Source organism: Camarhynchus parvulus, chromosome 8 (genome assembly GCF_901933205.1).
Source record: "Camarhynchus parvulus chromosome 8, STF_HiC, whole genome shotgun sequence".
Taxonomy (NCBI): domain Eukaryota; kingdom Metazoa; phylum Chordata; class Aves; order Passeriformes; family Thraupidae; genus Camarhynchus; species Camarhynchus parvulus.
In genome coordinates this window covers 8922240-8949511 of record NC_044578.1, presented here as the reverse complement: position 1 = coordinate 8949511, position 27272 = coordinate 8922240, and the positions used below count along the sequence as shown (strand labels likewise).

Genomic DNA, 27272 nt, shown 5'->3' with positions numbered 1-27272 from the left:
CAAACGTGGTTTTCCCTGCTGGCAGAGGAGGCAGTGAGCCATGCAGAACACTGCTGATGGCTCCTGCTCCCTCGGAAGGTGCCGTGAAAGGAGCACAGGGAAGGCTCCATTAAGGAGTGCGCGTGTGCTACGTGTATTCCTCCCTCCTCCCAGCCCCAGGAGGGGCTTTCTCTCCAGCCTAGAGGAAATCAGACCTCTGCAAGTCTTTTTTTTTTTTTAAGCTTCTGTTAAAGATGATGCCCATGGCCTTGGCTGGGAGACAGACACAGCTACACCAAGGCAGCCCAACCACGCTGCAGTTCGGAATTTATTAGAAACAGCTGTCAGTACATCCTTCTAAAACATTACATGTCAATGTGCTTTATTGCAATTTTTTTTATTGCATTTTTTTTTGATCTAGAGCAAGTAGGCCCAGGATGCTTAGTGTCTGGGATTTAAAAGCCCAACCATCTAGTAAAAGAAAGTACAGCAAAATTGTAACACACCCGGTGACAAGTACAGTGTTGCATTACTGAGCTAGAAACTACAGGATGACTTGTCAGAAAACACTAACATACACTTGGTTTCCTTATGAAGCAGTTTGTTTCTTTTCTTTAAAAGTTAAACTACATGAATTCCTTTTTTATTTCTTTTCTTCCCCCCACCCCCCTCCCCGACTACACCATAAACGACAGAAGAACAGATTTTACACAAATAACAAACAAGAGTACCAAAGTTACATGCTGGAATTCATCTGGAAAACAAAATAATTCAATAGCTTCTGGAGAAGCAGGTTCTTAACAGATGCAGTTTCCCTTAAAGAAAAAAAGAAGTCAAAGAAAAGCAGAAACATTGATGCAAAGGTTGTACAAAGGAGTGTGCTGTTATTTCAGCCCTCGACACAAGATCAAACACCCACTCATGCTTTACATTGAACCACACCTTGTACAAAGAGTCCACTCACAAAGGGACACGCACCAACACCACCCATTGCACATCAGCTCTGGACAGGGGGCACTGAGGGGCCACTGGAACGTGCAAACAATCACTGCATCTCACAGGAGAGCAAGAGGGGTTTCTTTTGCTAAGCCTTTGCTTGGGACACGGTTGAATGCTTTGTCCCAGAGTAAATAACACCCCAAACCAACTCTGTTTACAAATATAGTAGCAACCCCCCCGAGGAAATCCAGAGTTCAGCATTTCAGAAGCACATATGCAAGATGAATACAATAAACTCCTTTTCGTTTGACAAAAACCCAACCCGATTCTGCCTAAACACATGGCAGAATGTGCTAACAGTGAGTTTTGTTTTATTTTTAAGGGGCAGTGCCACTTACAGCTAATGCATATAAATGTGTACGTGAATATATTTTACATATATCTATATACATACAGTACATATACACACACACGCACGCGCACACACACACACGGATGATGCAGACCATTACAATCCCATGGTGCAATAAACAGCCAGATATACAAAATTAACAGGTTTTCATCAAACAGATCTTTGCTGGATGTAGAAGTCACTCACAAAAACAAAACAGATTCAAACCCTGACCCAGCTGACTGAAGGTGAGCCCCCCCCCCTGCAGCCAACAGAGACCTGGGGGCAGCTCGGGGCTGGCCCCAGCATCCTACAAGCCCTGCTGGGGGGTGTCAGTCACCCTTAGAGACCTTTTCTTTTGTCTTTGGATGCAGGAACTTTCTCCAAACGATCCCGAGCCTCTTGCTACAAGCACTTGGAGAGTGCCTGGCAGCAGCGCTGCTGGACACGGGGAATGTCCCTCCCCTCATTGCCAATGCCAATCTCACAGAAGCAATCCCAAGGGAAGGTGGTGGAGGGGGCATCAAATTAAAGCTGCTTTCTCTAATACAGGTTGATCAACGAAGTGGGTTTTTCCTACCAAAAAGGGCCCGTCTCACTTTTTTTTTTCCTTGCCTCTGAAGCTCATATTACATTTTTTAAAGGCAAACTTTAGAACAAATGGTGAGTCTAGTAATAAAATAAGGTGAGTCTATGCCAATAGCAATTTTAAAAATGCAAATTCTGCATTAATTGTATGGAGCCAGCCCCAAAGACCAGCACTTCAAGCACTGTCATCATCTAAACAGTTAACAAGCTAAAGCTCTCAATCTGCCCCTTTGAACAAACAGGAAGGAACTGAAAAGATTTCAAGAGAGATTTTTTTTCTCCCCCCCATTTGGTGGAAAGTATTTCTGCCCACAGAATGCAAGATTCACAAAAATGTTGGCCAAACTTCACGTAACCCCGTCCAAAGCTGCTGCTCACGCAGGGCTGAACTGGCCCAGCCTCCTGAGGAACAGGCCAGCGCTTCTTTGGGCTGGTCCTTCCCTTCTCCCAGTGCCAAGGGAAACAAGGGGATCAGCAGTGCAAGTTCCCTTCCCATACAGAAAGGGCAGCAGCTCCTCAAGGACTTGTACCAATTCTCTAAACCTCTCCTGCATGTGCATTTAAGGAGATTACAACTGGTTATTCCAAAGGGAAGGGTCTGCTCTGGCATCTCCTCTTATTTCATGGTTCCAGGCAGAGGTTTCTGGTTCATGGTCTGTCTCCTGCTTCAAACTACAACCAGAGGGATGCTTTAGGGTGCTGATTCTTCCTCTCCACTACAGCTATTTGCTTTGAATGCTGAATTTGAGCAAGCCTGACCCCCTCCCCTCACAGCATTTTTGTTCTTTGGGAATGTTATTTTGATTCTGCTATTGCAAAAGCAGAGATTGCAAATCAACCATAAGGAAACTACACCTAAGGAAACTTGATTTTAAACATGGTCTAAACAAAACAACCCCAAACCCATCATAGTGCTTTGTAAAACTGCATTTTGAACCTGTCTGTCTCTTACCCCTCCTGATCCACAAGCAGTACCTGTTTCATGTCTGCACAATGCAGCAAGCATACAAGACTCACTAACATTTCAGATTTTTATTCCCTGTTAGTGTAACAAAAAATAAAAAAATAAACAGACATTCAAAAACAGAAGCGAGATTGTTCAAGTACCAAATAAGGGGCTTTTCCAAACTTAAAGTGTGACACTCCTATAGCAATTCTGCTGCTTTAAACAGCCACAGCGTTCAGTTACAGACATGGTGCCACCTAAGCCTGCAGAGAGCCCAGGATTTGGGACAACCAAGGCCTCATCCTTCTCCTGTCCTCCCCAAAACAGCACTAAGTGTCAACATTCATTTCCACAGTCCCATCACAGTTGCCTGGCTTTGCGAGGGAAAAACTTTGATGTTTGTCCTGCTGTGATGAGAATTCAGCTGTGATTAAATGCAAGTTTTTTCCTGGGAATGGCTTTTGGTTGTGGAAGTCTTGCTAACACTACTGTCAGCGAGAAAAGAATCAGGCCCATCACATTAAATGGAAAACTTCTTGAACATCTGTCACCTCAAGAGAGATGAGTGTGGAAAGAGCATTTTATTTTTGGCAGAAGACAAAGGGCTATACTGGATACAACTCTATATTGCAACTACCAATGGTGCAAAGCAGCAACTCACTTCACTGCTGATGAGAATGAAATAAAAACCCCCAAAACTAGAGCACTCCAGTATCAGAAGGTGAGCAATTGCACATTACTGCTTCACACACTAGTGAAGCATCTGTTGGGATATCCTTCTCGTTTCTAGGTTGGTTCTTCCCATGCTCAGATTACTTGTGATTAACAAACAAACTTATGGGAAAAGATTTATAACTTACTAACTTCAGAAACATGGCACTCATGGCTGATACAATGGGGCCAATGGCAACTGTGGAAGCAGACCTGATTTCCATCCATACCAACACAAAATACTGAAACACCCCTAATTCCCTGCAAATATACTTCAAAACAGATTAGAAGAAACTGTGCATATTCGAGTTTCAACATTCCCTCCCCCCTCCCCCATTTAACACTGTGCAAAAGTTATTTATTCAACTCTACATATATATTTAATACAACATGGGTCAGTGAGATCAATGTTCCTTTAAGTGCAGCCTGGTACCAGATGGCTGCTACGACAGTGAGGCTACTTCCCCCTTTCCTCCTGATGTTCTGACTCTTAAAATTAAAACCTTCTCACATCTTACTGTTTTAAAAGAACTTGAGTTTCTTTGTTTTGCCTCTTTGTTCACATTTCCTGTATTTGTTTCAGGCTTAACAGCTGCTTTTCATCCTGGGGTGTAATCCTGCACCTCACAGGCCCATTTCTGATTTCTCATTCATGCAAGTGTAGAGCAGCTCCTGGAAGCTGTGGGATCTCTCACAGGTCTAATGCTACTGAGCAAACAGAATTAGGCCAAGCACAGTGAGAGGTGCAGGACCAAGCCCTTGCCCCACAGATCACACCAGCTACACGTGTCAGTTGGTTTTATAACAATTTTCATTTTCTCTATGAGTGCAAAATAGTTGCAGAAAGAATCTGTGCAATAGCATGTGCAAGTCAATGGGGAACTGTGACAGCAGCTGAGAGAGACTTCAGGTGCCTAAACCACACAGGGAGAGACAGTGGCAAAACAGCCTCAGGAGACTCTCAGAATAATGGAGCCAGTACAGGGAATGCAGGCTTGGTCTGCCCATAGCCCTGCTCTGAAAGTTTGGGCAAAACCAGAACTTCAAAGAACACTTTAGGATGGCTTATTGGCCCTGACTCCATCATTCACAGCAAATACATCACCTGTGATCAGCAAAAAGAGCTCGGAAGCGAAGGGCCAAGAGTCCCAACTCACTCACACCACGATAAAGCCAAGCTACCTTCACAGATGCTAATGGAATTACACTGTATTTACCTTGGCAGAGCCAGGGCTGGAGCCTGGACCAGACCTCACAGGATCAATCAGATTCCACTACAGGGAGACTTCAGACAGCCCTGCTCTGCTATCCTGCTGCTGTCAGGACTGTGAGGGTGTGCCAGGATTTATGAGCCTGGAAGTAGATCTGTGCCTGTTTAAAACAAATCTGAGCCCTACCTGAAATTGGGGCAGACCTGAAATTGGGGCAGATGTGAAACACTTTGGCAAGGTTACCTCTGTTACAAAAGCAGGGATCAGAAATATGGGTCTCATCAGCCTCAAATGTTAACACCGCCAGTAAGAGAGTGCAGAGAGATCACAAGGGCAGGGAAAAATCAGACACTCCTCTCACACAGGTTCTTCTGCAGGCATGAGGCACCTGGCTGTCCTTTGTGCCTTTGAACTGATTTCTTTCATTGAACATTTGGTCTCAGCCCAGCATCAAGGGAATGCTAGATGCCTGAGAGGTGTGAGAATGGCAGCTGTACAGCTACCAGATTAGAACTGCAAATTAGCCAAGAAAAAATTCCATGTCCACAAACCACTGAGGAAACCATTCAAGATTTCCACTAACAGCAAAGGCTATGTCTCATTTTTCCTTTTTTCCTGGGGAAGTAGAAGGGACACACAAACAGATGTGGTTCATTTTGACATAGCAGCTTATGTGAATTTTATTCTTCTCTCACACAGTTTTGAGATTTGGTTAAGCCTTGTAGGGTATAATTTAGATGAGAAAAGTGGCACCTACAGAATTTCTTGCCTGAAGATTGCACTCTGGCCAATTAGGAAGTATCTGGGATGCGTCAGGATCATTAGTGCAAAATAAAAAATGTCATGGCATGCCAGGCAATCAGACTACCCTTCCTGCAATGGCTGTCAGTGCTCCAGCCTTGTCACTTCCCTACTTGCGAATTCAAGACATTCAGTGAAATAATACTTCTAGTGTAAACAATATACATCAACAAGCCTGGCACTACTGCCCAGGCATTACAGAAAAAAGCCATTGGAACAGGAAATCAGCCCCAGGGTCAGAAACGGGTCTCCAGCATTCTCAGACCTGCATGACTGTCTGCTTCCTGTCCTGCACAATGGGTGCATTGCAAGGGAAACGCTTCCAGTAATGGGAACAAAAGTAACTTTCAAGGTTGCACGCTGAACAATTACTTTGCCAGTTGTGCTTTGATGCCAAGTGGTTCAGTTTGCCAAACTTAGCTCTTTTTCATTTTAGAAGCTTAAGGAATGGAAATAAGCTGCTTTGTACACTTTCCAGGGAGGGGATTTATTTGATGATTGCTGTAGTTGATGAAGCCCAGGACTACCCGCTCCAGTATTTGACAGCAGCCCTTGCCAAAGGATGGTACCAGACATCCAGTAACTGAGGAGTATGGCTCTCATCCCTTCCTGTGTTTTGCATCATGTCTAAAATAACTACAAGGGAATTTAGATTATACCAGAGTAAAATCTTGCTTGGCTGCAGTGGTGTGAGAGTTCAGAACCCAGCTCAGAGAGAACAAATCAGAGGAGATCTAGGATTAGCATATTCACTTACAACTGGGAGTAACTATACCCCACCAAAGAATTGGGTACAATAAGCCATCCAGGAGCATTTGATTACACTGACCTCTTCTGTACCAAAATCAAGTGTTACAAGAGTCTGTCACTGTTCAGCAAGAGACCTGCAGCAGGTCAGTGCAAGCTTCATTCTGGCTTACATTCTGAAGCACAGTATCATTAAAACTCTGGAAACAGAATCCCAAGCTGACGAACAGGAGGGAGAGGGGGTGAAGAAAGAGGAGAGTGAGCAATTACATCAGATCAGACAAATTTAGTGTTTTGAAGCCAGACAATGTTTAGCTTTTCCTTTTATTTGTTTCAAGTTTTGGTGCAGAAAGTATGTGCGGATGCTAATGCAACCTCCCCTGTAAGTGCTCGATCTAGCAACGAACAAAGTTTTGGCATGTTCAGTTTGGTTATGTTTCCTTTAAGTGAAGACCTGTAGTGCCATTGAAACCAAAACTTCGTTACTGTTGGCAAAAAAATAAAGCAACTTTCCTTTTACAAGCATTTTTCCATTTAAATAAAAACCTGAAGCTTTCCCATAATTCCTTTGGTCTTCTCTCACCAAATTCCACGCTACCTCAAGACAAGCCCTCTTTTGGAAGTCCGGCTGAATCGCAGTGAAGCTGCTAAAATTAGCAGAGAAGAATTGCTGTGGCAGAGTTTCCCCCTAGTTTGTTGGGAGTTTAAGACTGAAAGACATTACCAGTGCCTCGGGTAGAGGCTTCAAATTGTGTCTACTAGAACAAGAGAAAACAAAATCCAATTAGAAGTTCCATTGAAGGTGCCTGGCAAAAAATCATCTCCATGAAATGATGCTCTGCTTCCAGTATTTTCATATGCGTTGCGTTGAGTTTATTCCCCTCATAAGGAAACAAAAGTATCGGTGTAAAAGCACAGCTGAGCTTTTAAGGTAGCACCAGGACACCTACACCCAAGTTGTCGTCTTGTTGCTGCTAGGCCTCTTTTTGATTCACATTCACAGAATCACTTCTTGTGCAAAACAAGCAGTCTAAGGAGAAAGAATGCCCTCCGAGTTCTAATAAAAATCGTAGAAAAGAATCCAAGATAAGCCAACGCTTTCCTCCTCCCCAAAATTTACCTGCAGAGAGAGGGGGGCATCTGTGCGTAGACAGGATAGGCAAGCCTGACATTTAGGGAATCATTGTGTTGGACAAGGGATGTCTGCTGGTAATGAAGAACCAAATCCTTAAGTGTGCTGTACAGGTTGTATGGTTCTGCAAACCCATAACCTCTTGGAGTGCTGTAGATCACACAGTGTTTCACCTCTCCATCAGCTCTGTAAGGAAAGGAAAGAGGAGAGTTTAACATAAAAGGACAAACCCAAAGTGACAGTCTATTAACAATTAACTAATGCAGCATCTCCGCCAGTCACTGGATTACATAATGGAAGACCCAGTAGATGCAAGTGGAGAAGATTAATATAGTCTGTGAAGAAACTTGGCTTCAGGGCATGTGATTAAACACTCTTGCATAATAATCCACATAAGAGGGCTCCTCCATCCCAGCAGTACAATTCCCTACTGCATTGTTGTCCAAATGGTCCTTAGGAAAAAAGTCAATAACTGAACCAGGAAGATAAGCACCCAAAGTCAGCAATGACTTTGTGCTCAACTCACCTAGAAACCTTTCCACTAAGCAAAGAAACCGAAACCCACAAATTATCAGGACCTGCAAAGTATTCCATGAAACACAGGGGCTAACCTTCCATGTGCATTTTTTAATGTTAAGCATGGGACAGGTTCAAGCTGATTCATTATCTGGAGCCATAGCGACCGAGTCTCTAACTTGGCAAAGCAGCTACCGGAGCACAGCAATTCCAAAGCAGCTAGAAAAATTTATCTGCCAGAAAGATCAGGTATTATGTAATCCCTGTAAGGGAGCCTGTTACAATCCCAGTCACATGTAGGAACAGGTTACTTTGTGCCACCCCTTTTTGAGCCTGTAGCATGATCCCAACTAAACAAAAGCATCTGATGAACCCAACACTTGAGTGACCGCAATGAACAGAACATGGAACACAGCAGATATTACAGTCTTCAGTTACCTTGAGGTGCTAAACCTTCATATATTCATTTCTCAGATTTGTGCTCAGAAGCAATTAACCTCATGTGAAATAAATCAGTGAAAGCCATTTTGGACTCTAGGACAAGCTTGAAGGATTTTTAGATAATGGAGTTGGAGTATTTCTGACCTTCATTACACCAGCATAAAATGAAGTGAAATACAAGAAATCAATGCAAGGCTGTGTGAATGTCATCAAAGCTACTGCTCACAAATAATCCTCTGAAGCATCACCATTACCTTACACATACAAGAAAAAGATCTAGAGTTAGGCATGTCTGAAAATGAGAATGGAGGATGCCACACTTTTACAGCCCTGCTTTACTTCCTCCCACGTGTCCCTTAGCAGGGAAGAATATGGGAGAATTAGGTCCTAACTTAGGCCTTTACTACAGAGCTTCAAGTTGGGATACTTCAGAATTTTGTACTAACTACTGTGGGAAGTGCAGAGGCTGCAGGACTACAGTTATTGCACATTCAAAGCACATTTTTGTTACAAAGCTTTTACCATTCCCGTCTTCCTGCAAACATGCAACACATTCCAATGGGTAGGCCTAAGCTAGGCCTGGCTTTTGTTCTCCAAAATAAAGAGCTTTGGTAGAGATTTATGAATTGAGTAGTTGGAACAAAAAAGGAAAACAGACTTACACCACAGAACAAGCATAACATCCTTTCTTGCTACTCTCGCGAATTAAAAATGCTCCGTCAGGTTTCCCACAGAGCAGGTCTTCTGCTTGGACACGGTTGAGATCCCCAACAAACCAAGTTTTCTCATCATGATGTGGCAGGTTTTCATCTTCTTCATTCACAAAGTACGTGCTGAGAGGATACATTTGTTAACCAGTGATCAGTAAAGGAGTTAACAAGCAGAGTTATTTTCACAGAAATCATACAAAGAAATACCAGAATTGCCCAAATTGGGAGGTTGGGCTCCTAAGAACATATATTAAAGACTTCCACTTAGATCTTAATTTTAATCCTACATGTTTCAGCAGAGTTGCTGCCTCACATGACATCACATGACTCCAGTCCTTTATTGAGAAACTGGTAGTTTTTGTTACCAGCCCCACAAGAGAAAACACTTACTGGATAATGGAACACTTCTCAATAAAATCATATGTATAGTGACACTTACTCATCAATATTTTCATTTTTGATCCCCAGCCAGTCATTTATTCGCTTCTGTCTCACCCCCTTGTGATTGAGCCATCTGCCAGAAGAAGAGAACATTAATACATTAGAGCACATGTATGGGTTTTCTTAGTGAGCAAGCTGAAGCTCAGACACAGGAGAAACAGTCTGTGTCCAGCCCAGGGACATTAGGAGCTGGATAACAGTGGTGAAATCAAGTGTGGGTATAAGCAACATAACAGAAGAAACGTACTACCATCTGTTGTATTAGCAACCACAGGTTTTGTTTATAACTAATTTTTCTTAAATTCTTTATTTACAGGATTGTGCACCTAGTTGTGGCTGGCTCTTTAAATAACGAAGTCATGAAGAGGCCAACCAGCTCTCAGACATCCCCTGCCAGACTGTAGCACCTTAACATCAACAGAACTTTGGTTATGAAAAGAAAATTAAACTCTCATTATCCTGATGGAAACAGCCATTAATCAGATTCATCAGAGACACTATTCTGAGGTATGGGTCAGGCTTACTTACACAAGATACTGATCTCTGATTTTGCGGAGCTGAATTAGGTCAGGCTTGATGCTGTTCATTTTCTTATCAGTCTCCCTGTTGTCCAGAGCTTGTTTCTTCAAGTCTTGTTCCAGGCGCATTTTACTGTCATGGATCTCACCCAGGCGTGATTTTAATTTTTCGTAGTTCATCATTATCCTGCAAAAGAGTATGACAGAAGAGGTCAAACCAGCCCAGAAGGACTGAACCTACTGGTAGCACTTACAGAAGAGTATCACAGAACTACCATAACAGCAACTCCTCCCTTTGACCATCTCATCCTTACATGAAAATTACTGTATGAGTGACAGGAAAGACTTCTTGTCAGAGGGCTTGCAACCTTCAGTTTACCTTAATTTATTTCCTTCTGGCAGAGATGCAGGAAGAAATTCTCTGTAGGAAGGTAAGCTAGAACAGATTCTTCCCTCACTGTCAGATTCAGTTTTTGTTGTATCAATTATGAGAGCCCACCACAGGCATCAGCAATAGCAAGATTTCAAATGCAAACTTCAATTACTATCAAGACCTACAAGGAAGTAATGCTGCCTGTCTCTTCATTCAAGATTAGTTTGCAGGTTTTGTGTGACTCAGGAAAATTACATCCTTTGCTTCTTAATTGTCTTTACTCAGAATGAAGCACCCCAAGTGCATAGTGAAATTATTACAGGTAACTGTTTCTGGTCCAAAAAACCTCCTTAGTATGGTTCATAAAGCACTATGTCAAGTGAGGCATTATACCTGGCCTTTCTTCAGAGGCCCAGATCCACCTTTTTCTGCTAATACCCTCTTGGAAAGGCAGTTTCAAACAATGCACTCAACTGAATTTGTTAGATGATAGCTACTAAACAGTGATCTTCTCTGAAAGCAACCAAAACCAGCTATGGACAATGAGATTTACCAGATTTATGTACATTTCACAGTCTGCAAGTACAGAGTTCTCTGAATTATATTCTGAGCAAATCCAAATAGAAATGGGATAAGCAAATTAAATCATTATTTCCCGTTCTTTCCTGGTCCTCATCCCAGTATCTTGATTTACTGAAGTTAAGAGAGGATAATCCAGAGATTTCCCAGCCCTGCAATTCTTTGAGAGAAGAGAGCTTTACTGAAGGCTGAGATACCTTGAGGGAAGGTCTCAGAAAACACTGAGCTTACAAAGTGGCTTATATGATTTATATGATGCTGTAATGGCAGTGTCAGTGTGGACACCAGTGTTTCCAGGTAAGCAAACAGAACCTGAGAGCTCACCGCTCAATTTCTTTGTCGTTGCCCTCCCTGCGGAATCGCTCGATGTATTCTTTGCTGTATCGCTCTTGTGAGTGGCACTGCTCCTCAAATATCTTAATTGTTTCATTAAATGCTTCGATTGCAGTTCTCTTCATCTGAATTTCCTGTGTGAGGAAAGAGTCCTTGATCATTTGTTCATAATACAGATGACAATGCAAGACTCGATTACGTTCCCTAAACTGACTGAGAAGATGATACTTTTTCCCCCCACTTAGTTAAAATAGGATTAATCAGCTTTAAATTCAGTCAAATGTCTGAGTAGGGTCAGGAAAGAACCAGGCAGACTTGCTCCCTGTAAGTCTACCCTCCTCCCCTACACGATGCTCTCTATTAGGCTGCAAACCCCTCAAACATTTTAGTCATATTTTCCATCTTAGTTTGCAGGAAGACTGCCAGCAAACCTCCTCCCCATATATGAACTATCTTATTTTTCAAGAAGCAGTCCAAATACTGTATTCACACTTCCTTAATGCATAATATCTGGTAACTGACTTGCACATGATTTCACAAAAAACCTGGACAAATCCCTCTACAACTCTCACTGCAGCATGTGGCAGCTGGAAATACTCAGCAGTGTAAAGCTTCTAAGTGTTGGCCTTCTCCACAGCTTTTACTTTATACTAAAAAGTTCAGTTCCTCTTCTTTGCCCCACACCATACCTCTAGGACTATCAGCAACAGCAATATTCACTGTTTCCATCAAATATGAAACTTCCTTGCTGTATTCCACAATTTACTAAGATTTTTTTCGTTATATTGCCTTTATTAGCCTTAACAGGATTAAAAAAAGTTATTTGCTTTTTAAACAACAATAAACACACTCTACAAAGAGCCAAAGCAGTACCAACCTGGGATGTTCTGGTATATTCTTCATACAATTTGTCATACTCTTTGCTCTTTTCCTGATACTGAGCATGGTATTCTTGAAGCTTTTTACCTACTGCATCTATATTATCTTCTTTCACCAACTGATCCTGCACATACAAAGAGCTGTTAAGTCTTCAAGCAAAGCAGCTTTTCCTTAAGAGTATTCATTTGTCCACTTATGCATATTTGCATTTTACAGACATTAGCATCATGCTTTATAATCCAGTTTCTAGAGAGCACTGTGTCTAAATCTGCCTTCCTTTGTGAAACATGTTCCACAGTTTACAGACACAAGGCACTGGAACTATGGGACACCAAGAGCCGTGCCAAAACCCTAAACTTCCAAAAACACACCACACCTTACTTTCAGGATTGCTATCCCCTGTTCAAGAAAGAAGGAAGCAAATTGCTTAGAATCTTCAGTTAAAGATAAGGGTTGATTTTTTTTTCTTTTCTAAAAAGCTCTGCAGTTCTTTTTCCTTAATGCAAAAACGTGTTTTGGGCTACTGAATAAAAGTTTAAAAAATGTCCTTGAAAAATGTAGATGGCTATGCACAGAGTGAGCAGCTGCACAGCTTATATTGGTAGCATTGGCGACAGCAGTGCTCAGTGGGTTCACAAGGGTCCAAGGAGAAATGAAAAAGTTTCTCAGAGGTTCAGCTCTGCTGCCTGTCAGGGTTTAAATTCTCTGTTGGGCTCAGATGGAGACTGGAAACCTGACAAAATGCAGCAGCTTAGATGGTTAGACAATTTGGAAGATGCAAGTGAGGCCAAATATGAAAATTTTGGCAAAAATTTTTTTCCGGTTTTCAAAAAACCAACCAACCAAAACAAACAAATAAAAACACACGCCAAAAAAACCACCAACAAAAAAAATTGTACACATCTGCAACTTTTTTCTTGTCTGCACTAAAAGCCATTGGGGTCTGCTGAAGCCCTTACCTGCTGGTACCTGGACACGGGATACATCAACTTCACGTCGAGCTTGGGGTTGTACTGAGCAAGGGACTCATTGCGGTAGTGGTTGATGAGTTCCACCACGGAATTAAATGTCAGCGGATCAGAAAAGCCGTATTTTCCATCCCGATGGTAGATCTTTATCAGTTTGTTGTTGCCACCCTTCCTGTAAAGTACAGTCATTCAGAGGTTTTGCTGTGTCCCTCCCATCCCTCACCAGCACTAAGGCTGATGACACCAGTGAAATTCCTGGGCGAGTGGCTCCCACACTGCACACCTTCACAGTGATTCTTTACACAGCAGTAGTATTAAGTAGTTTAAGAGTCAATACACACAGAATTATCGTCAGATTGTTTGAACAGGAACAAAGCCCAAAGCAAATCTCTTCCTATGTGCTCATTCTGGAGCCAGCTTATGGTATTTAAGTCCTAGCTTTGCCAGAAGTTTTGCAAGGGAAAAGGAGAATTCTGAAGGCTGAATAAAGGAGCTGTAAGAAAACCCAAACCCATAACTTCCTCCAATTCAGGGTCACTAATAGTACACAACAGAATACAGATTTATACAATTATTAATGAATCTTTTGAGTTATGGGTGCTAATACAGGATACATGAATTTACAATATCCTTTGAGGATTACAAGATGGTTGTACATGTCATTATCCAGATTTATATATTCTAGTGGTTTCCCCAAATATAGTGCTTATGTTTTTCCTTTTTTTTCCAACAACAGACTGTTTAGACACTGTCCTGTCCTTCTCCTGTACGTACAAATCTGCCTCCTAAAGACAAAAATTCAGTAGAATTCAGTAAAATAACCAAATCATGCCAAACCTTGGCACACATCCTGTGAACTTGGAGGCAGAAGTTAAAGCAGAATTTTAACTACACCCTTAGGATCAAACCTACCACTAAGGCAATGGAATTTCAAGGCAGGATCAAGTACCTGCTGTATCACAGTAACTCCCAAGGGTGTGCTACAAAGGCTGTGGCTTCTGTGCCTCACCTGCCTGTCCCTAACAATCAACCTTGGGAGCCTGTCAGAGGCAAGTGGCTGGGCAGGCTGGGCAAGGCACCAGAGGCAGTCACATGAGGTTTCTGCCTAACTGCAGCAGACAGGGCTGGGGCAGCTCTGGGAAACCTGCCACGTGCAGACTTGAAGAAAAGAACATGGCTCCAAATCCATATTCTCTAAACTTTGGATCAGAAAGCACAAGATACTCTTTTTACCAAGACGTGTTCAGTTCTCCAGAGCTGCACGCTGATGAGGTATTCAACACTCTCCCATTAATCAAAGGCCTGGTTTACAAACACATTTTACATTAGCAGTTCTGAAACCATGAAGCACTCCTGAGCAGCTCTCCTCCCTGAGTCCCATCTCATCTACACAGAGATCCTCAGGGTAGTACTTAGTGAGGAACAGGACTCAGTGTACAGAGCAGAACTGACTGTCAGACCTGGCTCTTTATTTGCTTGTTCTGTGATGTGCACAACTGGGAACATCTCTCAGCTTGAGCCACATGAGTTTTACACAGCCAGGGCTGTCACTGGAATCCTCAGGGCTTTGCTGAGGGGACCACAAGTGCTCAGTGCTCACCTCAGTGTCAGAGTGTAGTCTCCCTGCATCTTGGTCGATGCGTCGCGCACCAGGAATGTTCCATCTGGCATGTCTCGTAATTTGTCATTGACTTCTTCCCTGGAGAATGGAAAGGGAGGTAAAATTAGAAGTGCTAAGGACATGACCACCTTTGCCACAGGTGAAACATCTGACCCAGCAACACCAATGTCTGCAGAGTTCAATCTTCTGTCACGCTCAGGCTCTCCAGTTTTTTAGGCCACCTAAAGCAAGTCTGAGCTTGTGTAGCTGTACTAAAGAAAAGTAGCTGCAGTCAACTGCCACTTAGGAAGGAGTCTCTGTTTAAACAACAGTGGCAGCTGTGACTCAGTTCACAACCTTTCCCTTTAATCTGTTCAGGTTTTAAAGTCCACACTGGAACAGGTGCCCTTTGAGAAGCCAGTCCTGACCTCTTAAGACATGGTCTCTAGAATCACAGCTCAAAGGTGCCTAGAGTTTAGCACAGTTTTAGTCTCAAGAGGCTCATTATTGGCTTAACTCTGATCTTATTTACAGCCCTTTTAAACCACTACAACCTTGCTAGCTGCCGTGCAGCTTTTCCTTATTTACAACTGAGGCAGAAGGATACTCAGTCCAGAGCTTTAAGCTAAACCAAGAAATCTTTTAGTGAAAGTGAGTACCTGTAGGCATTTAAGAAAATTATTTCACCTGAAGAGATATACATCTTGCTTATGAGCATTTCACCCAGATTATGTATCTCACTTTATAACAGCTCCCTCAAAGGTTTTGGAAGCCCTAAGCACTTTTTAATACAATCATTTGGAAATTAAAGTTTCTCAAGTAGCCTCAACATTTTTTAGGTGCTGTAGGAAGCCTAGCTGAATCTTACAAAGAAAAATCAACAGCAGGTTTTTTTTGTTCAAATACTAAGGAACAAAAGTATTCAAAAGAATAACAAAAGAATAGCCTTAGCTTTGATTTAGCTACCTGAAAACTATTTTGTTAGTAAAACTGACTCCTACTGAGTATCACATGCTCATATCCATTTACTCCTCTTGGACCATTTTACAGATCGGACCCAGTTAACTCCGTTTTGAATGGACAGATAATGACCTACAGGTTTGGGCCTGCAAGCTGCACCCTGGAGCTCATGGCAGAATTTTCAGTACAAGTTCTTGACTGAAGAACATTGCTCCTGCCCTGCTAGCCTGATGCAGACTGTACCTGCTGGCTGCCAAACCAGGGTCATAAACAATTCCATCTTTACATAAGTGTGTATCAAGTTTAAATCTAATAAAGCCACTCCAATGCGATTTGCAGTGCATTAGCTCCTGCCATCGTGGGCACTGGTAATTGAGGGACAAATCCACAGTCAATAAACTGATACCAATATTGAGCAGTTTTAAACAAACTGTGCTTAGTGGGTTTTGTGATCAGGTTTTGCCACTCTGCTTCAGCTTAAAATTAACAGAAAAATATCTCTGCCAAGGCCCTTCAAAAGCAAGATCTATGAGGGTTAGCTTTATAAAAAGATAAGGGTGGTACAATAAAGATATGAAAACTTTATCTCCCTTCTCAGAACGTCGGTGAGCTCATGTGGCAAACAGACTCTTCATGCCTCTATCTGCCAAAGTGCTTCAAAGTACTATGTGCACAAGTTTAAGCAATTCCTGATCACACTCCCAGCACTCTCGTCTGTCCTCTTATAGCTCCAAATTCTAGACTCTTCAGAAGTGCCTTAAGAGGGTAAGAGATGACTGAACATTTCAGTTCTTTAATGCAATTAAGTATATAAAAGCAGGTCTTTCATTTTCTGAACCTAGCCCAAGCAATCTATTTTCTCAAGTGCATAAAAAAGGGTTTTCTTAAGAGGCAAAACTTAATTTGTTTGGTATGTGTCTCTATCATCTGCTCAGTATAGCTGGATGATGGGTAGCATTTGTAAGAGCTATTTTTCATATCACCATGTAATAGAAATTCATACAGCTGAAATTTTAAACAAACGTTAAAGAAATCAAAAATAAGAATGCAACTCCTTTTATCCTGAAATATTATTTTTATACTGAAATTTTGCTGAACTGCATGCATTCCAGGATTGCATGCTTATAACACTTTATTAAACATCAGATTCAGAAGCATTTATCTTCTTTTTAAAGACAATATATGTGGGCAAATTTAGAAACTCAAAAATTACTGTCACCAAGACTAACAATATCTGCACCAGAAGAGCAACAATTTAAATATCCTGAATCTAGATGAATACTTTCACTTAGGTGCTTTGTCAAGCATGGTCCTAAAGCATTCCCTTCCAGTAAAATGCTGCCTGAAATAGGTATGCTTTTTTTGTCTTGAATTCTAGCAGGCTTATCCTACTTTTAACAACATATATTAATACCTTTTAACTAATATGTTCTAGCAATATTGCTTACCTTGAGATGTCCCCCCAGTACCACTCTGCTTCCTGCAGAGAGAAACTGGAATTGTCCTTTATTCCATTTGTATTGACTGGAGTCATTGGTTTGGGGGGCTTTGGAGGAAGAGCTGAAAAAGAAAAACAGATTAACAGAAGGTAAACAGGAGAAAATAATCACTAAACTATTAATGAAATACTACAGAAAAAAAAATAAAACAAGAGAAAATGTGCATCTTGAACTCAGCTTTCAAGCTCTCTCAAACCAAATGGAACTTGTAATCTTAAAGGAAGTCTGAAGTCAACTGTTCCAGTGTGATCTGAGATTTTTTAGTATCAAACGCTTGAGGGAGGGGAAAAGTAAGGAGTATGAGGAAATGTGAGTTTTTGTTAAAAGAAGACTGGTGCAGGCACGACTACAAGGGCAGGTGCCGCCTAAAGCTCCAAACAAATGACAAAGGTGTATTGTGTTTGAAAGCCACAGCCTGGAGAGCACTGGGCACCACTATGGACAAACTCCAGTTGCTCAGGCATCAGCAGCCCTAAAGCCAGCCCACAAGAGCAAACAGGTGAACTCTTCAGAGGGAAAAACACTGCTAGAGAGCAGTGGTGGCTGGGCAGGGCTGTGTCTGTCACACACCCAAGGTTCATGTTTTACCTTGGGTTTGTCATTTAGGCTTCTGTTTGGAGCAAAGACTGTGACTCTTTGAATACTACAGGACAGGAGGTGATAAGGGAAGGGGACAGGAGACGAGAGGTAACTGTTACAGTGCCTGCACTGCTTTGCTGAAGTGCAAGCTCAAGTGTTTAGCACAGGATAGGGGATGCTACAGATGCCCGACAGACAGGCAGAACTGAAGACCTCCAGGGCTGGTGCATGCCTGCCCAGAATTCCCCTATCTGAATTCATGGCTTTTACTTCCATTCTCAAAATAGGTTACACAATGTAAGGGCACACAAGATACCAAAGCTGTTTCTGTTTGGCTAGTTTTTGCTCAAACAACTTTATCATGAACCTGACTGTAAGCCCTGAGTCAGTTAATTCAGCAGCCACAGGCACATTAATGTACTGGAAGAGACTGGTCTTTGAGCAGAAATGTATTATACATTTTCTTTTGGAAAGGTGTCCTGAATGCTCTCCCCTATTTTGCAAAGACTGGATGCTTCATCAGGAACATTGCCACTGAAAAAGAGCATTTTTTAAGGCATTTCATGACAGTGTTTTACAGAGGGACAGGTCACATTCTCATTCAGAGTAAGAAAGCAGCTACACACATTGATTTGCTGCTAGCAGGTTTCTAAGTCAGACCCTGAACATCTGCTCACAGCCCTGTGCCCTCGCCATCAGATTACACAAGCACCAGCAAGCAGTGACACAGTGACAACAGCCATCTTTCAGATGCACAATCCCCAGGTACACACAGGAACACAAATAAAGGCAGCAGAAAGAAGATTTTGATCTCCAGCTTGAGCACGGAATGGCTCAGCACTGAGAGGTGTGCTACTTGGCACCATGCAGCTGCTCACCTCCGAGCCACACCTCCCACATGAAAGAAGAGAAAACAGGCTTCCAACTGCACTTCCAAATACCATTTCATGCTGAATATCCAACACAGTAACTTCACTGTTCTCTGACAAACCAGTAGATGCTTTAATTGAGCCAATCTAAACTAAATCTGAACCTTGACCCAGACGTTTGCACCCTGGGGTTGCTGACCAAACACCTGATTCAGATAGCAGCATTCATTCTGCGGGACCGAGCATTAAACCCTAGCATACAGGTTCTTTTATGGGGTGAGCTGGGAACTTTCAGGTGTGCACACATCCAGTGAGGCAATAACAGGTCTTGTTGTAAAAGGAAGGTGAAAACCTTCAGATTCGGTGAAGTAGCTTCCTGGTTAGGAAGCTTCAGTTATTCCTAGCTTAACTACTACAGTTGTTTGTGTAGCACACAAGTATTTGCACAAAGCACCATTGAGAGTAAGACATGGCTCCAACCCTACTTTGCTGGAAGCTTCCAGCCCCATCCAGGGTCAGAGGAACATATATCCAGGCTAAGCCTGTGGAATCAATTGCATTCACTATGCTGTTCCATCTCCCCCTTTCAAAGTTCCTGAATTAGGAAATGTCATCAGGTCCTCCCTGCTCCCAACATCACATCTGGGACAGGACAGCTACAGCAGTCCTGAATCTCATCAGTGTCACAGTAAATCTGAGGTCAGAAAACCTGTAGATTCACTCCAGAATCTTTTGTAGGCTCTGAGTCATCAAAAAGCATATTAGGCTTTACATAAAAAACACACAAGAGTGCAGAGAGTTCTTAGAAAACTGCACCAGCACCTGCAATTATTTCAAAGGGACCTTCAAATTAAGGCCTGGACATATCAACAACTTCAAGGTATTTTACAGTGTAAAAAGCCTGTTTTACACTGGTAGTAGGGGCTTTCCAGAAGGGGCTTTCAAGTGTTCTCTAGAATACTTAAATACATCTCTAGCCCTCCTTGTAAGATTAAGTCTTGCTCCTTTATACACTGTGGGATTGTTTGGCAGCTTTGTTAGGGCTCACTCCAAAGCACTGGGTGTAGAAAAGCAAACTAACAAAGACCAGAAAGGTAAGGAATGGGAGTTTGGACTCAGAGCACTAGACATTACACCAAGTGTCCCTACTACAGGTGGGAGTTTCTCCTTTCCCTTTATAGGCAGATATCAGTTCTCACTATCGGGACGTTGCCTACAGAACTTCATTCTTCATGAGAAAACTGGAAGGAAATTCTTTCAGGGAAAAGAATAAGGCTTGGACCAGTTCCTGTAAAACCTGACTCATGGAAGTCAGTCCTTTACACAATAGACTTTTGAAAATGCTTTTTAATAGCTTGCACATTTCAAAAATACAAAACTATTTGCAAGGGTGGATCCTGTTTCCACAGAGCTATGTATCTAATTCTTTACTTTCAATGCTTTGAGCTCTTTGAGTCACAATAGATTTCCCCCTGTACTGGATGCAGAACCAGGCCCTTGCTCTTGCTTTACCCCATAGGCCAACATGCCCATCCATTTCAGCATTTCTTGGCTACCCTCTCAGCCCATAGACTTCAGTCTGTACAAATGGAGGACACTCAAAAAGGTAATTTAAAAGCCTCGCAGCCCAGCCCCGTGATGACAAAGGGGAATATTTTGTAATGGCATGGCAAGTCTACTGCAAAGAGCAGCATCCACCACACTGCTGCTCTCATAATGCTGGCCCAAGAGGTTTCTAGGAGAGGCATCCTAAAGAAGTTTTTGCGTAGTACCTAGATGGTACTAACAATCTTGCTAGGAGAAATCCTGTGCTGTTTCTATGAGAAGCTACAGAGAGCCTCAAAGAGTCCACAGATTTTGATTTTAAATTCAAAAGAATTCAGTTTTATATACCTTACTCAATGAATATTAGAGATCTAAAATCCTAGAATAAAGTAAGATAAGACTATCTTGAAGTCAACAGAAATGCTTTCAAGAGCAGCCGTGTTTCTTTCCATGTCACTGAGTCCAATTCAGATCTAGCCACAGGCACAATTTTACTTTATCTCAAAACCAGCTCTGATTAAAGTGAATGATCCTGATGGTTTCTTGCCTTCTTTTTCCTGGGAGAGAAACACTGATCACAAGTGATTAACAGCACAACAGATCTATCTGTTCTAATAAAGAACCTTCTCTTTGCACCAGATACACAAGCATCCTGCCCCTAGCATGTCTCTAGGACAGCTTTGGAGCACAGATCTTTCCAAACACCAAAAGGTGACAGCTCAGTTGTACCCTTCACTCCCACATGAGAACATTCCAAAGATCAGGTTCAGCCCTCAGTGACCGCCTGGCAATGAGAGCAGACTGGCTCTCCCTCATGCATTCACGGGCATGTCTGGTTTTAATTTCTTCAGCAACCCTAGTTCCCTCCTTCTAGCTTTCCCAGGCAGAGTAGCTTGAGCTAAATCCCAATCCTAGCTTAGTGTCACTTAGAAGGGGGAAATAAAAATGAGCTGGTGATGGAGCAGAGGGATGGCAGCCAATGTGTGCCGGGCGTGGGATCGGATGTTGCTGACATCAGGCCTTGAAGGTTGCTGTGCCATTTCCAGCAGGTACCTCCAGTGAGCTGCTCCCACAGCCACTCTGCAGGGCCCTGGAGAGACAAGCCCATGGACTGGGCTCTGCTAAAGGTAGTTCTGGGATGCTTTCTCGACTGTGCAGAATTTTTTTTTTGAAAAGGTGACTTGTGACTTTAACTGAGCTGACTCTCTGAAATTCAAAGCGCCTCCAACACCCAGGCAGGCAGGAAAGCTGGCAAGTGTCTGCAGTCCAACGCCACTGTGTTTCTTTTAAAGTCTCTCATAAAAAATCGTGGGCTATATTGGTCCTCAATTTAACTGCAGTGGAGTAGGCTGTGACTTCAATGAGATATACACACTCCCCAGTCAGGTTTTGAATAAAAAATTTTACAAGTTTACATGATCTAAGAGCCACCAAGCCCTGTGTGTGAGGGTTTTCAGTGGCACTGATTCAGGAGGAAAACAGGAAGAATGCCTCAGTTATCCAAGTGCTATATCCCGTGCAGTACCCAGTCAAGCAGGCTGTTTCTTCTCTGTCTGCACTATTTGCATACAAAATTAACCTGCCAGTTAATTAAACTCCAATTTTCACGTTTAAGGCAGATGCCACTTAGTCTAAGAATGGATCCACAACTTATTTCTTCCAGTATTTTCCAAGAGCTTCAAACCACATACTTAAGAGCACTGCAGGTTTAAATGCAGCATTACATCTACCTTACTGTTACAAATAATCACAACTACCAAGCACTCTGATAAAGTCAATTTTAAGTCCCTCAGCACTTTCATGGGCTTGTTTACTAGCCTTCTTTCTGATGCTCTCAATCTACTCTCTCTCTACATTGTGACAAGCAGAAAACAGATCAGAGGATTTCCAAGACAGTTACTCAGCTTCAAAAAGGCTGATGTACAGTAGATACCCTGCAAAATGTACTATAAAGTGTCTACAAAGTGTCATTGCTATGGAAACATGCAAGTAATCTGTGGTTAGGCCAGCTAACATTTTAATGACATAGTCCTTGAGGAGAGAAGGGTTTTCCCTTTGGAGATATAGATGAAGACTTGGAATGAAAATGTAGGCTAGCTTTGTTGAAAAGAAAAATTCACCCCAATCTTTAACTGCTCTCTGCTGTCTTACTCAATTTCTCAAGCACTCTTCTCAATTTCTCTAACACAGTTCAGGCAAAGCCTCAAAATCTTTCCCTCCCTCAGGAGTCCCATACTTGTCCCTGTTGCATGAGAACCCCTCAAAGATATCTGTGAAAAAAGCACAGGCTTGTGCAGAGGCTTTCCAGCTGACAAAGAGGAGGGTGGTACACACCTGCTGACAGCAGCTGATTCCCCAGCACTGGCAGGTAAATGATGTTGGCAGCTCCACATCTCAGCTCTCTTGCCAGACCCCTTTGCAGAGCGTTGAGCACCGGCGCCCTTCGGAGCTGCCCTTCCTCAAAGGGCAGCTAATGTGCACGGAGAGCTGCTCTGGGAATGGGGAAGGAAGCTCCTTGATGGAATTATTGCTGGCCACAGAACCTCAGGCATGCTCACATTTTCACCCTCCTCCCCCAAAATAGGCCAGATGCCAAGGAGTAAGATATATTCAAAGAATTGAAGTCTTTCAATATCTCATTACAGAAAACAGCAGACAAGTTGGCAGAAGGCCAGGCAGGCTTCCAATGAAAACATTCCCATTATAGCTTTGCTTATGTTTCTATGAACTTTCATAAAAAACAACACCTTTAAGAAATATTTCAGTTTTTATTAATTGGCTTTTTTGATAAAGATCTGTTTTGTTTGAAAACTCCCCAGCTATCCAGCCCTCTCCCACACCTCCCAATCACTGTTTCACCTCCTACAACCCAACAGGCTTCTGCTGCACTCTGCTCCTCATGAGCATCCACAGCTACCGCACAGGTTAAAATATTATCTGCTCTGGGGCACCTGCAGAACAGGGGACAACAACAGTCTGTGAAGAGGCTGGATCAAATTCAGCATTCCTTTGGGCATTTCAAAAGCATCTCTCACTACTTTGCAAGCCCTATTACTTCATGGGCTCAGACATAAGAAATGGAAGATGCTCACAGTCAGATAAAGGACATGGGGATCTTTGACTTCTGTACCAAAACACAGCTCCTCCCCTTCATTCCAGCCTTTGCATGAAGGTGCAAAGCAAAAAATCCCTCAGCTTCACAATTATTTTCATTGCCCAAAGAAAAATTGTTTTCCTTCCAACCCAGAGCCCAGTGTAACTGGTGCAAAGCTACAGCAATGTCAGAGGTTCCATGATCAACAGGGTTGAGGTGACTGTCCCAAAATTAACATGAGGAGGATAAAAAGGATAAGTCCTCTTTCACCTACCAGGCATAATTAGCACACTCTTAATGAACTGGAGAGGTTTTAGAACTTTTGTCATGTTTCATCACTCAAAGATTATCACTACCCAGTGTCACATGCCTGGCTCACACAAGGAAGGAATAATTTTATTACATAAACAGCAGGCCCAGGCTTTTGCCAACTCTGGATGAAAGTCCATGACAGACATTTTATTCCCATGAAAATTTCAGATATTCAACAAGAATATTGTACTTTACAGTATCAAATGTCAGGTCTAGAAGACTATACAGCAAAAGTAAATGTGAAGTGCAAGGAGCAAGGAGTTTCCCGTTTTGCTTTCTAAGTGAAGCAGCTCCTCATCTGCCTTCACAGAAGAAACACCACAGCATGTTTTCTACTCCTCCACAGGCAGAGTCTTCAGAACACTATTAAAAGTACTCTTTGGTCAATATGCGGGAACAGATTTTTTTGACAAGAGCAAGGAAAACACAAAATTCAGAATAAGCAAAGAACTACAGTGATTGAGAATGAAGAACTGGCTTTTCATTGTATCAGAGAGGGAATGAAGTCAGGCCCAAGCAGTGACAGCTATGGCTAGGAGACATACCAAAGCCAAAAGAAAAAAGATCTTTAAAATAATAACTAATTTTAAATAATAAATAATTTAAATGAAAACAGCTCAGGGCTGTTTCCCCCAGGTATTTCAAAGACTAATCATCCATCCAGATGTCAGGTACAAACCTCACAGGGGATCCAGTTCACAGAAATAACTGCTGCTACTGAGAAGTTGGCTGCACAAGAGGCTATTTAAAAATAATAATACAGCTACAAATGCATATGATTCTTGCTGCTCTAAGCAGCATTTTATTTCAGCTTACCACTAGCTCCAATCTTTCAGGGCAGTATGTAAAATTGTTCCTCATACAGTATCTGTCCTTGTGCTATGTCAAACCATTTTCTAGTTACCAAAGCACAAACATTTCAACACCACCTAAATTGCTAAGAGTGAGCCATCTAAATCAAGATCAAAAGGTGCATTTCTAAATCAAGACTCCAGAAGAAATTTGAAGGTAAAAAAAGTATTCAGAGGGAATCTGTTGTACACTTTGTCATGAGTCATCTTTTTTAAGAACCTTGATTTTGAAGGAAGCTCCACTGAGGCAGAGGTCCCAATCCACAGGGGGATCCCACACAGTGCCTGCAGCAGAAGGGGAGGTTCAGAGCAGACGTGGAAGAGTCATGCCTGGCCATTGCTCATGCTCAGATTTGATCCCCTTACTCAGTATATGGTGATCTTCAAAGTATTTTAATGAAATCCATTTCAGATCAGCAGCTTGACTTCTCTCACTGCCCCGAAACTTATCAGTGAGACTGTACTGTACCCTTCAAAACTGAAAGGATCTTCAACACTCATCTCATTGATTCAAGCTGCCTTGTATCCTTCAAGAGCACTCTTGGAGACAAGAAATGGACCAGGGCAATGAAGCCAAAACCACCAAAGACTTCTGATTGGACACTTGGGAGCAGTTCCTTGAGGGACAACGATGCAGATTCTGACAATGTCCCCAGGACAACTGCACAGGGCAGAGCAGCAGGAGTACTGGAACACAGGGCAGAAATACTGCCTGGGAAATTCAATTGCAGTGTACAAATTCAGGTTGTAACAGACAGAACTTACAGGCTCAAGTTCAATATTGTCAATGAACTTCTCATCCATTTGATCTCTAAGACATTTTCCTGGGACAGGTGTTGAGTGCAAGCCCTACTCCTCACACTCAAAAAGCCTCACACGTCAACAGTGAGACAAGTTCCCCCCATTACAGCAATTTTTCTTGAACTCCATTGCAGCAGCTGTGCTTTCAGGGGTTTTGTTTGGGTTTTTTAAGGGGAGGCATGCAAGGAAGGAAATAATTCCTCCAAAAGAAAATATGATTGTGCGCAGCATCAGATTTTAGGGACTCCAGAGAAAAAGTTAGGATGAGGCTACAGAAGGTAAAAACCTAAAAAAATGGCTCCTTTCCTTTAAAAAATGTATTCTTCTTTCAAGGGTTAGAGGAAGAAACTAACAGAGAGTAAGCAGTAGTTAATAAAAGGAAAGGATTATGTTTGGAAGGAGAAAATTGACCTGAAGCACAAGAGTCACAAAGTGACACTGAACCAAAAGTCAAATTATTCTGTAGCAAAGGAACAAACAATATTAAGGAGTAGATTGGTATTTTTATAATTCTTTCAAACCCACCAATTTTGTGCAGAGAAATGTGATGGTTTTGGTCATTTCTAGGTAACTATTTGTCATCTTCAGGAATATCTGCTTTTAGAAGTAACATTCCTATGAACCTCCACTAAAATCACAAAAACTGGAAGAGTCTGGGTGAATGCTGGAAGCAGTCACAGGCTGAAGCAGCTGAAGTATTTCATCTCCTTTTTCAAAGTGCTCTGGATGGAAGGCATCCATCTTGAGTGTGCTGCTGCACTCAAAGCCAGGGAAGATCCTGGATCCTGTTCAGCCACAGGAAAGCTTCAGAGCTCATTGTGCTTCGGCATCAGGATTCACCAGGCAGCTGGTTGGTGTTTAGCAGGGCAGCTGGAGTCCTTTTTGGAAAGGGCTACAAGAGGCACCACCTGCACTTTGCCTTTTTCTTTTTTTTTTTTTTGTACTGTATGAACCCTTGTAAAGAGTAGAGACACTTTTCTTCAGAACTAGAAAAACTTAAGATACTGGAATATATTCACTGGAACATTGCAGAATCTTTGTCTGTTGAGTGGAGGACATAGCAAACATGAAGGACAATGAAAATATCTTCTAAAGAAGTTACATCCCCTCACACTGTTTGGGGACCCAGCACCAGCTCCTTGCTGTAGCTTATATTATATGGAGAAGCAAATTCTTGCTTACTTAGCTATTGTGCAGACTTTAACCTGTCAGAAGAAATGAGATAAAAAGCAGAAGAAAAAAAGACAATCTGACTCATTTCCATAGGGGCACTTAGTACATGAGCAGAGATTGTTCCTTAAGAATTACTCAGCAACCTACTTTACAAAAATGAGTTTTCCAAAAAATCCCGCTAGAACACACCTATTGCTTTAATGGGGCTGAAGTTTTACAGCAAACTGTTTAAACACAGTTAACAGTCTTTCTGACAATATTAAAGCCTAAGCTTTAAAACACACAGGGCATGCTGATAAAAGTATTCTTTATTCTTCTCTAGCTCTCTGCCCAAAAAGTGACTCAGTAAACAACCAACATGAGGTGATGTAAGGCACCCAACTGCGTTCAGTCCTGGGTGCAGATGTGTATGACCAACTATGCCTCTGTTTTCCCAAGCTGTAGAGCAAAGATAAGCACAAACAGCTTCAGTCTGGAATAAGATAATCATGCAGGCAATGGTAAAGACAGCAGACAGCTCTGCTGCTTGGGAAAGCAACAGCCCCACAGAAAACTCCAGGAAGAGTCTTCTCCTTTCAAACATGTGATACAGAAGGAACACCGTGATTAACTCCTGTCAGGTACAGGAATCGTGCAACACACGAAACTGTTTGTAACAACAATTGCAGAAATAACATTTGCTGCAAAAACACATGTTGAAGAGCTTTGTTTCTTCTCAGAATGTTCCCTCGTGTTTTAGTTTGCATAAACCTATAGCTTTAAGAACACAGAGCTGAAAAACACCTT

General features: G+C 42.2%; 1 protein-coding gene across 1 annotated transcript in view; it reads right to left on the bottom strand.

Moving 5' to 3' along the window:
- Positions 1-289: 289 nt before the first annotated feature.
- Positions 290-27272, bottom strand: part of LOC115906137 (phosphatidylinositol 3-kinase regulatory subunit gamma) — a 32737-nt gene continuing 5754 nt past the window's right edge. Inside the window, exons 2-10 of the mRNA XM_030953082.1 lie at positions 17212-17323; positions 14804-14902; positions 13195-13375; positions 12234-12359; positions 11348-11490; positions 10082-10258; positions 9552-9626; positions 9065-9235; positions 290-7631 (exon numbers count right to left, since the gene is read on the bottom strand). Coding sequence (XP_030808942.1) covers positions 7430-7631; positions 9065-9235; positions 9552-9626; positions 10082-10258; positions 11348-11490; positions 12234-12359; positions 13195-13375; positions 14804-14902; positions 17212-17323 — 1286 coding nt within the window. The 3' untranslated portion in view covers positions 290-7429. The remainder of the gene's footprint in view (positions 7632-9064; positions 9236-9551; positions 9627-10081; positions 10259-11347; positions 11491-12233; positions 12360-13194; positions 13376-14803; positions 14903-17211; positions 17324-27272) is intronic.